The following is a 15,302-nucleotide window of genomic DNA, read 5'->3' on the forward strand; positions in this document are numbered from 1 at the left end:
AAAAGATACTACAGCAGAGTAAGCATAACTGTACTCAAATATTTATTAAATAACTGTCAAAGTCTTTGAATGAGAGATAATTTCAGTAAAGAAATAACAATTTTAGAGTACTTACAAAATTGTTAAAGCCTCGTTAAGTCTGAAGTACCATGACATAGTATCTTAATAGTGCTTAAATACTGTAAAATTTATCAAACATTCTACCTGTAAAGGCAAGGTACAACTTACCTGGAAGGAAAGTGGAAGGTAAAAGCAATGCTACTTAATTTTACATTAATGTGTTTTTAAGTTTCAACATTGGCAAAGTAATACCTCATGAATTTGCAGTAATGAAAGAAATCTCTGATTTTAATAACAACAGGGAAATCCTACATTCTTATTTTTTCTATACTTTCAATCAAATCACTTAGTGCTGTCTGAATATGCAATCGTGAAGGTCCTAATTCACCAGTACCGAAAAAAGGAACTTTTACCATCATTTCCACCAGTTAGGGAGAAAGAAAGGAATTAAGACACTTTAAAATTACTCAAGCAAGAATTGACTTAATATATGAATTCATGATTTCACTACTGCAAGAAACACAATGTTACATAATTAAATTATATCTAATAAAAATTAAATCATTTCTTCAATTTTTATTAAATGCCAAAAAATAGGTCATATTACCTCTATGAGAGTAATATCTCATAGCACAAAGCATTTTAAGTATAAAGTAAGGGCACTGAACATTATAAAAAGCAAAACCTACCAAGTAAAGCTATTAACTTTAAACTGGCAGACGCTACTAGATATTTTCAAATGTGTAAATATTAATTATAACTCCCAAGGATCAATCACTTAAAATGTATTTTAAAAATTCTTTGAAGTACAAAAAGCTTATAACGTCAAACTTATTAGAATTCACCAAATCCTACGGTCAGTTGTATTATTTGCTAATAACTACAAATCCCTCAGCGGCTTTGAAACAGCACTAGCTATCTAATATCTGTAGTATCAGCCCAGGTAACATGAGAAAAGAACAGCTAAGACTCAACAGGTCTTATGCAGTCACTGTCTTCATTCATTCATTCATTCATTCATTCATTTGTGTCTTTTCGAAAATACCAGAGATTTTATTATTCTATTTTTTTTAATTGGTTGAAAGAATTCTAAGTATAGACTTGAATGAGTATAGACGAAGACTTCACAACCTCTTATGAATATAGTGCCATCTCCCAAGTTAATTAAAATGACCCACAGCATTTAGGATTCACAGACTGAAAATAGAATGTATTTGGTTTTTTTTTAAAAAAAACTGTCATTATTAAGATATTGAATAAAGGCTTAAAGTAATTTAACTATATGAGTTTCAAATATCCGCTAGGTTGGCACTTAGATTTCCAGCATTACCATGCCTAAGAGAAATCTTACTGGGAAAACCTACTGTCCATGATTATTCCCATGATGTAGAATAACCTCGAAACACCTACTGGATAATGACTGGGAGGGGGAAACTTTAGGAAACTGGTCATTTTAACAGTACACTGTAATGTACTAATACTAGGCCAAGGGACTCTGCACTAATCCATTCCTCATGTCTTCTTGGTCAGTCAGATATTAAAATCTACACTATAGAGGCTGCTCAATTTGAAGCTATCCTAAGGCATGAGTTTCTTATTAAGATATATGCCAATTATTTTCTATATTGTGATTAAGATTTTCCCATCTCTCAAATTATTGCATCTAAGCAGATAGTATCCCATGATAAAATGACTGCTACAATGCTAAGGTCAATTTATACTAGGTAAATAACCTCCTCTAATAACCAACAGGTTAATGGTTCTGTATTTAAATGAGTAAAAGTTTTTAGATAAAGTCCACAAAACCATGCTCTTAACATTACATCCTGTTCAAAATTCTCATGGTGACTTGAATAATATTAAAGAACAGGTCTGCTTATCAAAGCTGAATGTGACCAGCAGATAAGTACGTAATAATACACAGAGCAGATAAAACATAATTCAATGTTCAAAATTATCATTAGGATAAAGTAATTTGCCAAAAACATCTAAATAAAGTTAAAAGACGTAAGTCTGCATTCAGATTTAAGAGAGGATTTCCACTACTTCAAGGTGAAGAACTGGTCTGGCAGCAGTTCATTTGAGAAATTAATCTTTAGGTATATATAAGCCTCGCAAACAGTCAAAAGAATGAGAAGGCAGCTACAAAAAGTAATGGAATTTGAGGTTACAGGCAGGAAAAAAAACGCATCCAAAATGAATGTCCTAAGGATAGTCATGTGGAAATCATGGAACAAACTGAAGGAACAGGAGGTGTTCAGCCTTGAGAAGATGAAAGGGAAACACCCTGGCAGTCTGCAAATATTTGAGACATTATCATGGGTACGAAAGAGGAGACAGGTCCCAAGTCAGTATTTCTCAAACTGTCTGTGGTAAAGGAATTATTTTTTTTTTCTAATCACTGCAGACACTTTTATAAAATATAGGAACAATATCAGGGCTATGGAAAACTGCTATGTCTAAATGCTTAGCCTGGACTAAGGAAAACTGCTTTGTCTAAAAGATGTCTAAATGCTTAGTCTGTCCCTATACTTAATTCATGGTGAATAGGTAAACAGTTCATGCACCTCCACTTTAAGCAGCTTATATTCCATTGGTACCAGAAAAAAGAAGTAAATCAAAGGGAACCATTATATGGGGAGTTAAATTTCAGCCTGAATTCCTACTGAGCAGGTGTGCCAACACTGGAATGGCACTTTGAAAGAAAGAATACTTTATCTGTCAGATAATCTGTAAAATGGACTCCTGCACTGGAAAGGTGATTGGATTAAATCATTGTAGACTCTACCCTCTAAGCTTCTGTGAGGCCAATCAGAAGTAAACACACACATAATACCCCTAAAGTAGCCAATGAAAAGTAATCAAAGCATACTACAAAATCAGCTGTGAGGTATTATGGGATAAAGAAAAGGACTAGGAAAATGACAAAACACTATGTAAGCCGTAATTAAGAAACATTAAATATGTGAGAAATATTAATAGAGGGCCACTGTTTTCTTTTTAAACTCATTACTGACTTTATGTAAATACACCCTAAAGTTGCCTATTCAAAGTTTAAAACAGTCCTCATTATTCAAAAGCACAAAACAAAGATTTTTTTTCTTTTTTTTAAAGAAACCCTGAGGAACACCATCGCTATCTTAAACTCTCACGTCTTCAGTATCCCTCAACCATCACCGTTTAGTCATGCAGTCTGTGTACCTAATTTGACGCAGACCTAACTACACTGCTACAGTCTTCACTTCTAGTTAAGTCAATCACCTTCTGGTGGTAACTACTTAAACCAGCAGGTCCTTCCCAACTGCACGTTTATGGAAATAAAGTGTAGCCTCCCATACTAATTCTTGAAAAAAAGCAACATCAGACTCTTAACCACGCACTTTAAATAGGTGCAAAGTACTCAGCCGAACCCCACTGCTGTTGCCTCCTCTCTCTACTCCCTCGGCCCTTCTCCAAATCCACCCTCCACTGAGCTACTGCCCACCAGCTACATCAGCTTCTAACTTGTTCTAACCTCCTAGGTACAGAGGTTACACAGTAGTATCTTGTAACAATCAAAGGTGGCCCCTCAATCAGGTATCTTCACTAATTACCACAGGCACATACATTATTCCACATTATTCCTTGAAACTTTAAATGGATGCTCCCAGGAAAAAGACTCCTGTAAATGCACTTAAAATAGTAGCATTTAAGAATTTTTTTTCACATCTAACTTCTTGCAGTATTTTCCTCATTTCTGATCTAACGACTCATTTTCTAAGAACGAGTATCGACAGTGACATCAGTAAGTTAAGATACAAAACAATGAAAGCAAACCCGTTATAAAGAGGGCACAATAAAACACACAAAAATAATAGCAGATAAGTTAAAGTGACAGAAAAAGAAAATTTATCCCTCAACATTAAGGAGTTTTTTAAATCACAGGAACAAAATACATCCACAAAGTAAGTACCACCATATATACTTGCCAGGTTTCTTTTAAATTCAAGAAACAAAATCTATCATAGATTCCCATTTAAACATGAGTACTTAGACTGGTACTTTGCAATTCTCCTGGAAATGTTAAGAAATCACCTGCAATGAGCCCTTTTCCACAAGTTCTTTCAGTGGCCTGAAGACTTTAAACATTTTTAAGTATGAGCTCCAAAATAAATTCTCAATTCTGAGAAATATTTGAAAATCACCTGTTTTGTCTCTCAGTATTCTGAAGCTCCCTGTGGTCCCTTTTCAGGTGTTTGGTCAAAGATGTAAAGTATTCTTTTAAAAGATTCTGGAAAGGTTGTTGTTTCTCTGGACTAATTATCTCACTAGGAGGAAAACTCAAATTAAACTTCTCTGCAGCACTCTTCACTTTCCGTGGCACAAGTCCAGCAATATCATCTCCACAATGTCGACAAAAACTAATCACCACAGAAACATGAGTATGGGATTCCCGATCAGCATTAATTATATTTTTTAGCTGTTCATAGATTAAGGAAAGACCCTCCTTGTCAGTGAAAATCCCAACTATTGTCAATTCTGCAATGAAACGCAAATCCGTTCTTAACTTGGTAATGTTAGGGGTTTTCTCTTCTTTCCTCGCTTCAAAATGTTTTTTCCAAACCTGAAGAAGTGATGGAGCAAAGTCGGCATAACGCTGGTGAAAGAGAGAGCACAAGTGCACAGCACAGTTCACATCAGATATTTTTAGCTTTGCTTCCACAATAGAAGCTACAGCTTCTGCAATGTATTTGCTTAAATTTAGGCCATTAAAATCATGGGACAAGGAGTCTCTCTGTTGTTCCGTAATCGTTTTTAGCTTCTTGACAAAAGCAGTATTTTTCTTCAAACTTGAGTCTAGCCGGCTAAAAAAATTTTCCTCTGGTCGGTTGTCTGGAGCATTTTGGTTTTTGCTACGAAGTTCCTTCCTTAACTGATGTCGTTCCCAGGCTTCCTGATGAAGCTGAAGGGATTCCTCTTTCTCTCTACGTAAAAAACAAACAAGTAAATAAAATACCTTGTATATTTTGAACAATCACTGACAAATTTCATAAGAGTGAACGACAATGAAAATGTAATATAAGCATCAGCATCTCAAAGAAACGAAACATGCAAAAAGCCCTTTTCCTACTTTTTCTTAAGACTTCTTTATCTTTTATCAATTCACAACCCTGAGATCAAGACCTGATCAAGAGCAGACAACTGACTGAGCCACCCAGGTGCCCTTACTTTAAGATTTTAAGTAATCTCTGAACCCAGGTGGGGCTCGAACTCACAACCCTGAGATCAAATTTGCACACTATACCAACTGAGCCAGCCAGGAACCCCTTTTCCAAATTTTAAAAACATTTTTTAAAATACTTTATTTATTTATTTATTAGAGAGCACAAGCAGGGAGAGCAGCAGGCAGAGGGAGGAGGAGAAGCAGGCCCCCCCGCAGAGCAGGGAGCCAAACGTGGGGCTCAATCCCAGGATCCTGGGACCACAACCCGAAAGCAGATGCTCAACCGACTGAGCCACCCAGGCGCCCCCAAATTTGAAAAACATTTTATTAATGATTTAAGATAATGAGAACCCAGTATACTGAAAATACCAAATGTGGCAGAGTGGATGATTCTGAAAAACTAGAGCAAAAAATCATTCTGCCAATTGGCAAACTAAATGGATAAAACACTTTTGTCAATTCTACCTCAATAAAGCTGCAAAAATAAATGGATTAACACATGATGCATAATATGAAAAATAAAAAATATGCTTGGGAAGGATATAAGACCTAAAACAGATAAAAGCATTGGGAATATAGAAAAAAAAAAAGTCCACAAAGAATACCTTAAAGAACAATGTTTACAAAAAGAAAGCATTAAAAATGTTTTTGATATATTAAGAACCACTTTTCCATACTTCAAGCTTAACCAAACCTCTAATAAAATACCTTTCTCAGTTTGGGTCTTAAAATTCAAGTGTAATTAAGAAAATCTGGAAAGGAACCAGAAGATAACTATAAGATAACACTCCTTTAATAAAAAGCTAACAGTTTATCCTGAAAAAAAAAAATTAAAAGATAGAACATGTTTAAATTGCAAAAGTAGTAAAATAACTTGAGCAGGAAGATAGGACAATCTGACTTTGAGGCTTCTGAGATACCAAAATATGTAACTTTTAAAATATAAATTTCTAAAAAGCAGATTTTCATCTTTCAGAGATTACCATCCCTGAGCTATCCTTCTATGATTTTTCAACTAAAAGCCACAATAAGTTAACAGGGAGTTGCATCCATCACAGGGAACATGGATATGTGGGTATCTCTTGGAAGTCTCCCAGCCATACACAAATAAAGGATTACCAGTGAGAGCACACTTTAAGAAAGAATAACTCATTATGTATATGCATTAAATAAGTTCATTTTCATCTGCAATAACATAAATGAAATATTTACCGTTGAAATAATGATACTTTAAAGTACTCGGGGGGAGTGGGTAATTGTTGATCCTGGGTAGATAAAGCAGCTGGGGGGCTTGGGAGGACTGGTTTGTTATTCTATTCTGTTTTTTTACATATGTTTTAATTTTTCCCAACAAGAAGTTGGGAGTCTGGTGGTTTGGTTTTTTTGTTTGTGGGTTTGTTTGTTTGTTTGTTTGTTTTTGGTCTTTCTATACTAGGGTAGAGGGAGGAGCAAAAGTAACAGTGAAATTGAATATCCTTATAATATTTTTAAATTAATTGAATACATTTTTATCCCAGTAAATTTAAAAGTTCAATTTCAACATAAAATTAATATAAAATAATCGGTGAAATACATTACGTTCTTTTTTTCATGAGTCTTAAAATCCAGTGTTCTTTTTACACTCACTTTTAACAGCAATCTCATTTTGTACCTGCCTCATTCTGTGTGGTCCACAGCTCCTTGTGAATTTTTTTTTAAAAAGTAAAATATAAGCAAGAAACTCTCAAGAATCATGGCTCTGAATATTCCCAAACTGGCTTCTACTATTGCCTTCCATACCTAAGGTTCCAGTACCTTATTAAAAATAAAAGGGCTAAATAACTTTGGTAGGAGAATAGGTGGTTGAGCTATTCTAGAGATCCATGAAAATTCATGTTTGCCAACAGCTTTTTAAATTATATGAAGAGAAGAGCCCATGCTACTCAACGGCTTTCACTCGTGCTATATCTTACTTTTCCTAAGGACTACCTTGTTTTTCGCCAGGTCATTATACTACTTGTATAGATTTACAAGGTTAAAAATAGATTTATTTTTTTCATTTTTTTAAAGATTTTATTTATTTCAGAGAGAGAGAGTGCATGCGTACATGTGGGAGCACAAGCATGAAGAGAGGGAGGAGCAGAGGGAGAAGCAGACACCCTGCTGAGCAGGTAGCCAGAAGTGGGGCTAGATCCCAGGATCCTGGGACCATGAACTGAGCCGAAGGCAGATGCTCAACCCACTGAGCCACCCAGGCATCCCTAAAAATAGATTTAGATGAAAATAAGAATGGGAGGCATTATGGAATTCTTTTTAAGGACAAATTTTTAAAGTCGGCTAGGTTCAAAAAGCCCAGCAGCTCCACTCTTTATTGTAACTTCTTCAAACTTCACTGTATTAATCTGTCAAATGAGGATCATTAGGAGTGCCTTTAGGGTACGTGCTGATATGTTCTGTAGTGCCTGGCACATAATAAGAATTCCGCAAATAACAGCCATTAAGAACTAAAGATTTTCAACTTAGGACAGAGACCATGAAAAAAAACTTTTTAAAAATCAAAAACAGGGTGCCTGGGTGACTCAGTTGGTTAAGCGTCTGCCTTTAGCTCAAGTCATGATCCCAAGATACTGGGATCGAGCCCCGCATAGAGCTTCCTGCTCAGCGCGGAGTTTGCTTCTCCCTCTCCTCTGCCTGCCGATCTCCCTGCTTGTGTTCTCTCTCTCAAAATAAATAAAATCTTAAAAAAAAAAAAAAATCAAAACCAATCCAGATTACCCTACACCTCAAAAAATATGTATTGAAGATTCCTATTATTTAACACAAATAATTAAAGCATCATAAGCATGCCTCTAGTCACTGAAAATAATAGAACAAGTAACTGAAGATACTCCCAACTCTTGTTGAATTGCACCCCAGAAGTATGAATCCAAATAATCATTGCTTTCCTAATATTTCAATCTTCTTCCTAATATCTCTTCCTTCATATCAATAATAAAATAAATGTTCTTACTTCAACTGGGCAGCTTCTTCTTCTTGCTGACGTTTTGCCTGCTCTTCTTGCTTCTTCTTCTCTTCCTCTTCATGTTTCTTTTTTTCTTCTTCCTCTTTTTTCTTTAATTCTTCCTCTGCCTTCACCTTTTCTTCTTCTTTTTTCTTTCGTTCCTTGTCTTCTTTTTTTCTCTTATCTTCTTCCAGTTTCTTCTTTTTATCTTCAGGGACCTTAATAACCTCCTTCTTGGCAGTAAGCTTGATCTCATCTTTTGGTTTCTCCCTGCTGCTCACTGGCCGCCTTTCACTGCAGTCTTTTTCCTTGTTGTTTAGTAAAGTTTCTTTTTCTTCCATACTTGCTGGCTTTTTACGCTCAGCTGGCATTATGTTACCCAGAACAATCTGTAAGAGTAAAAGAATGTCAGTATTCTTTGTAGTGTTGTAAATGCCGTGACTTTTAGTATTGTGACAGTTTTTTAAACAGAACATATTAATGCAATTGTTGTGGAAGACTAAATAAATGCATACAAAATGAACACTATTTCTGTGATAAAATAATTTCTTGGTCACATTCCACATTCTATCATTATTAGTTATGCCTCATCTAAGCACTTTTTTACTTTTTATTAAGAAAAAACTGAAACACAAACAAAAGTAGAGAGCACAATATAACCAACCTCCATATACTCACCACCCAAATTCAACCATTATTAACTACAAAACATACATTCAATCATAAATACTTCAGTATGCATCTGAGAATATTTTCAATCGGTTTCAATCCCAACATTTCACATCTGTTAGGAGATGCTCCTGACATATTTCACACTACATGGAACAGAAGTTTTTAAGTTGGAACATAAACGAGCTCTTTCCTCCTATAAACTGACAAAATAGACAATAGAAGACAGGTTTCACATTATCATTCTCATCTTATCCAACTTTCAAATACAGAAACCATCAACTATCTCAAATTATACTAGACTTTTAATCTTTTCATTAGTATTAGCCAAAATTAATCTATAAATAAACATAATGGTGATTACAAAATCTGTATATTCTGTCTAGATCTGCCAATACAATAGCCACCAGCTCAGGATTTCTCAGCTTTGGCACTATTACCATTTCAGGCAAGATAATTCTTTGGGGGTTTTGCGGGGGGGATATTGACACTATTTTGTGCACTATACGTTTAGCGGCATCCCCGCCTTCTCTACTAAGGAGATACCAGTAGTATCTCCCCAGTTTTAACAACCAAAAACTACTCCAGACGTTGCCAAATGTTGCCTGGGGACAAAATCACCACCAGCTGAAAACCACTGCACTAGCCACATGTGGCTACTTACATGAATATTAATTAAAAAGAGTATGAAATTTTGTTCTTCAGTCACTACCCATATTTCGAGTGCTCAATTCCATATGACTAGCGGCTACCACATCAGACAGTGCATATACAGAACATTTCAATTATCACAGAAAGTTCTACTGGATAACACTGGTCTATAGCACAGGATCTATACAGTTAACTGGAAATAAACTGTAGAACACAAAACTGAATTTCCCAGCAAAATTCAGCATTTTTCTTTCCTAAAAATAAATTTCTCTACTTCAACTAGTGTTCTAATATAATTTCTTTTACGGACAGTGTTTCATGTTTTAAGTCCTAAGTCATCTGAAAATTGCACATGAGAAAATCAAAATACTTTCTATTTAAGAAATACAGAATTAAATTATTTAAACTTCCTAGTTTTGTTTTGTTTTTTTTTTAAGATTTTATTTACTCATTCAACAGAGAGAGAGACAGCCAGCGAGAGAGGGAACACAAGCAGGGGGAATGGGAGAGGAAGAAGCAGACTCCCAGCAGAGGAGCCTGATGTGGGGCTCAATCCCAGAACGCCAGGATCACGCCCTGAGCCAAAGGCAGATGCTTAACGACTGAGCCACCCAAGCTTCCTAGTTTTTTTATTCAAAGCTGAAAATATACACAGTATTCTTAATTATTTTCAAATACAGATTTTAAGTTGCAGCAATAAAAACAAGGTTAGCAAACAAAACATTTGCAATAATAAATATTTTATAAACACAATGCATTTATTTCAGCACTCCAATAAAATCTTATCACAGAAAGAAAACCTAGGCCAACAGAAGCACTTTAAGTAATTTTTGGAGGCACGAGCAACCCTCTGTATTCTCTCAACCACCTCTTCCTTTCCCTTTTCCTCTTTTACTCTGATTCTCCTCCAGGTCCACATTCTGTGCATTTATTTTATTTATTTAAGATTTTATTTATTTGAGAGAGAGACAAAGATAGCTAGAGAGAGAGAGAGAGAGAGAGAGAGAGAGAGCTTGAGCAGGGAGGAGAGGGAGAAGCAGGCTCCCTAGCCAGATGCAGGGCTTAATCCCAAAACCCTGGGATCATGATCNATTTTATTTATTTAAGATTTTATTTATTTGAGAGAGAGACAAAGATAGCTAGAGAGAGAGAGAGAGAGAGCTTGAGCAGGGAGGCGAGGGAGAAGCAGGCTCCCTAGCCAGATGCAGGGCTTAATCCCAAAACCCTGGGATCATGATTTGAGCCAAAGGCAGACACTTGACGACTGAGCCACCTAGGCACCCTTATATTCTATGCATTTATTTTGACAATGACACCCAAAGGCTTCAGTTAACCTCAATGGTGGAACTCAAGAAAAAAAGCTGTTAATCCTGTTTAAGCAATCATTAAAACATGAAAGAGCATAACTACTTATTTGCATGGCAAGGCAGTGTTAACATTTGTTATCTGGGAAGTGTAGCAGCTTCAAATACCCACCTTTAGTGTGAAAAAAACCATGTCCTAAAGCAAGCAAACTTTTAGAAGAGAAGAAAATACTCATAGCTACCACTCACTGGCCCCACAGTAAACATCTTACATACATTATCTCATTTAATACTAAAATCTTTATGAGGTGGGTATTATTTTCCCTATTTTATAAATAAGTAAACTGAGACTTGACCAAGTAACTTGACCAAGGCCTCCACAGCTGGAGACAGAGCTGGAATTTGAACCCATACTCTCAACTAAAGTTTTTAAGAACCATGAGAGTATCAAACTGTGAGGTGGAAGGCTTGATCATAGATACTGACTACGACAAATCATAGAATTATGAATCTGAATAGAAAGTCCCTGATAATGGCTAAGCAGTTTTTACATCATTTTTTTAACTTTTGGCAGATGCTAGCTAAAACATACAGGGATAAGATAATTCCTAATGTAACAATACAATCTTACTTAGGGATATTTGTCATTATGCACACACAAAAAATACTCTTTATATACAGAGTTGGTATTTTCTGAAGTTTATCAACAAGTGACACTCCAATGATACCAGGAACTACAGACAACAAAAAGAATGGCATAAAAATTTACAAGTAATGTCTCATTTATGAAGGTAATTTAGATATTAAGTTCTATAAAAACATTAAATTCACTTGGAATCTGACAAATTCATAAAGGATCATGCATTAGCTTAACAGAGTCTCCTGAACTTTTGTGACTCTCTACAGTATTCATTTATTCAATAAATGCGTAAGTGCCTACTACATCAAACTGTAGTAGGCACTCATGAATTGATCCTGCTCTAGAACATAAAAAAACAGATTCTCACTAAGATGTTATATTCTTTGAGTCACTTCATCGTTGTATTAAGAAGTATACCCAAAGTATGCTTCGAACTAAATTTCAGTGAACAAAAAATATGACAGAAATGTAAAGGCTCATGTAAAGACCAGCAATGCAACATGTGAAAACAACATAGGCTTTGAAGTCAGACTTTAAGTTTGCATCCCAACTCTGCAACCCACTAGCTATTGGAACTGTGCAACTTAACTTCTGAGTCTATTCATCAATAGAATGGAGGTAAAGGTACCTCTCCTACAAAATTCGTAATCTACTAGCATAGGAGGTAGTATCAAGAAGGCATTCAATAAATGTTTATTCTTTCACACAGAACACTGAAAAGTTCATGAAGATGAGATTTTTTTTAGAATTAGGACTACTAGACTTTACTCCAATTCTCAATTTTCACATTGACATGGTAGCAGAAGAGGGACCTGCCCAATTACACTAGTTTAATGGCTGGCTGGGTCAAGGCTCACTGTCGAGTGCTCTTATCCACTATATGCCCTGACTCAAGATTTTAAAAGCCAAACAAAATATACAAACAACCTAATTTAGATCCGTATGCATTTGTACTGTCAATTAAACTGTATTTAGTGAAATGCTAAATTTCTTTGAAGTATTTTGATAATCTATGGTTTAATAAACAGCCAAATATTCTATCTGAACAATTTCAAAAAGTTTTTTAAGTAAAAACTAAAATAGTAAATAGATTTCATCTCAAAATAATCAAAATAAATACTAGTGATCTTTTTATTGGAATATCATTAGTTCTTACAAATTACTGAGTACAATTACAGCCAGTCCTTAAAAGGAAGCCATGTTTTAAAACCACCTTCCTAGCTCCCCAAGCAGTGCCCTGGCCCTTGGGCTGTATATTTTATTTTGTTTTCTAAATATAATCTGAATGTCCAAAAGAAAGAAAAAACTAATTTATTAGTTAGCAAAACAGGTACCAATGGAGTGTACTGGGGGACAGAGTGCAGAGAGAGGGGTGTTTCCCTTTTAAAGATAGTCCTTCAGCAAAGTACCATATGGACTATGTATGAAATCACAATCAGACTGTTCTGAAAATACTCCAGAGGAAGACAATGCTGCTTTACCTTTTAATTCTGTCATTCAAAATATCCTAAGGGCAGAACCGCACAGGGGCTTTATCTCTCAGTCTCTGGCTTTACAAAAAGTCCTAAGTATCAAGGACTCATTCAAAGTTTTTACAAGTTTTTACCAGCGTTCAAAACGGGTTTTCTTGATGAGTTGTATGATTTTTATAAACACCTAAAAACTAGGATAAATGATAAGGGTGAATTATAGTTTTACTTTGGTCTGATGCATCACTATATACAAGTTCTAAAAAAGCAGAAGAGCTGATGGTCCGGTTTGTGTACCCCCAAACTCGTAAGCTGGCTCTGCCTGGTCAACCTGACGACCAAATACCCTGTGATGATCTCCTCGGTTCAAAACTACTAACGAGAGTAAGCACTAGGAGCCTTGGGATGAAGGCAAAGCGAAGAACCCTCAGCCTATGTGACTAAAAAGAAGTAAACGAAATACCCCATGCCCACCATTCCCAAACACCGAAACCCCTTCCCCTCCACACACATCTCCCACAAACCTCTGCTCCTGCTGCACATTCCCATACCTCACACGCTTCCCCGCCACAACTTCCTTTCCTACAGGTACCCACGGTCATCTTCGCGGACCAGCCCCAGCCCCAACTTCTCACCCCACACTCCCTCACCACCCGAGACCGAGACTCTCCGGCTGGTCTCCCTACTCCACATCCTCCCACACACGCACCCTCCCCACTTCCTCGCCCTCGCTTCCCTCCCGGCTCCCGAAGAGCTTTCCCCAACCTCCCCTCGCTCTACTCCACACCCCCAAACACCTTCACCCCGCCACAGCAGGCTGCCCGCCTTCAGCCCCGAGGCCCAGCCCGGGCATGTGGGGCAGACTCCCCCTCGACCGCCCCTCATGTCTGCCCCGGGCCGGGGGCGCCCGCGTTGATGGGAGCCTCCGGGAGAGGGGTCTGAGGAGGACGACGCCGGAGCTGCGGTCCGTCTACTGCTCGCCGCCCCCGGAGCGCTGGGGTGCGGAGTCGCCTCTTGGGTCCCTCAGGGAGTAGGAGTCCAGGCCGGTGCCCCCCAGCCCCGCTTCCTCCCGATCGTTGGAGCGGAGGGGAAGGAGGTTTCCCGGGACTCACCTCGAGCCTGTTGTCAACATTAGCCCCGGGTTTCCCAGCACCAACTCCAGAGCTCGGGCTCTCCCCTCCCCTCCCCCCACCTATCTCGCAGCCGAGGGCCCGCCTTCCCTCAGCTCCCCCTCCTCCCTCCGCCCGCCGGCCCTCCCGCCCGCCACTCACCAGCGCGGCCGGGCTGCGGGTGGGGGCGGGGCGGAGGGAGGAGGAAAGGAAAAAGCTGTTCTGGCGCTTGCCTGATCGAAAACTGTCCGGGTCTCCTTTCACCCGGCATATCGATGCCCATAGCTTAACCCTGGAGTGGCGGATCGCGAGCAAAGGCTCAGACAGGTGCGACACACATAGAGGCTGGTTCAAAATGTCCACCAAATGAGAGGAGCGAGTTTTTCAGACAGGCAATGAATAGGGCAACCACAACCAGCACCTCAAGTCAGGTCCCCAGCGGAGAGGAGGAGTGTTTCAAGGACCAAAGGCAGGAAGTGGATTGGTCGCCAGGAAAGGGAAAGCGCCTGAATTGGAGATGCGCAGGCGCAGGCACTTCGTTGTGGGGCGGAGTGGGGGGAGCTAGAACGGAGTGGGGCGGAGCTAACAGGAGGTAAGGAAGGGCGGTGGAACAGTAGGAGAATTACGGAGCGCCATTAAGGACAAGTTTGGCCACGTGATTCTCAGGGGAGTTTCCTGGAGCGAACGTAAGGGAGAGGTCTAAGAAGGGAAAGTTTGATTGGACTAATTCGAGGGGTGAGGTTGAAGATTTAGGAAGTTGGAAACTGGAGAAGCCTGAGAATATGGCTGGTGGGAAAAGTAGAAGTTGATGAGGAATGGGTCTAGATTTAAGAGTGCCCTAAAAGACTACGAAAGTCCCGTGGGGGAATTTCCAGAAGTACTTCTTAGGTGTTCAACATAAAAACAACCGAGGGCGAAGAAGAATAAAGGTCTTTCAACGGATCTTAGAAAGTACCCTGTCCTAGCGAGCAAATTTTAAAAATTAAAATGGAATGAGCTCCCTGAATTACTGAATGTAATCACTCGTTTAAAAAATTGGGTAGTCTTGTTTCTTTCGAATGCGAAACCAAGTCGACTTTTTAAAATGGGTATTTAGTTTATCCACTCCTCTTAAATTGCGGAGTTTGTGTATCTGGCCTCTGATTTTTATCTAAACAGTGCTTGGATCTGCTAACATGATCTCACTGGGTGTTTGTACTGGTTGGTTTTGACTGGTT

At 38.2% G+C, this 15,302-nt stretch overlaps 1 protein-coding gene across 2 annotated transcripts in view; it reads right to left on the reverse strand.

The window, feature by feature from the left end:
* Positions 1–14,245, reverse strand: part of UPF2 (UPF2 regulator of nonsense mediated mRNA decay) — a 108,723-nt gene extending 94,478 nt beyond the window's left edge. For both annotated transcript variants that reach the window (XM_034643478.1, XM_002925150.4), the window contains exons 1-3: positions 14,089–14,245; positions 8,253–8,632; positions 4,245–5,024 (exon numbers count right to left, since the gene is read on the reverse strand). In XM_034643478.1, the coding sequence (XP_034499369.1) occupies positions 4,245–5,024; positions 8,253–8,614 (1,142 nt within the window). In that variant the 5' untranslated portion in view covers positions 8,615–8,632; positions 14,089–14,245. The remainder of the gene's footprint in view (positions 1–4,244; positions 5,025–8,252; positions 8,633–14,088) is intronic.
* Between the last annotated feature and the right edge of the window lie 1,057 nt (positions 14,246–15,302).

The sequence above is a fragment of the Ailuropoda melanoleuca genome, chromosome 15, assembly GCF_002007445.2.
Source record: "Ailuropoda melanoleuca isolate Jingjing chromosome 15, ASM200744v2, whole genome shotgun sequence".
In the NCBI taxonomy this organism is placed as follows: Eukaryota; Metazoa; Chordata; class Mammalia; order Carnivora; family Ursidae; genus Ailuropoda; species Ailuropoda melanoleuca.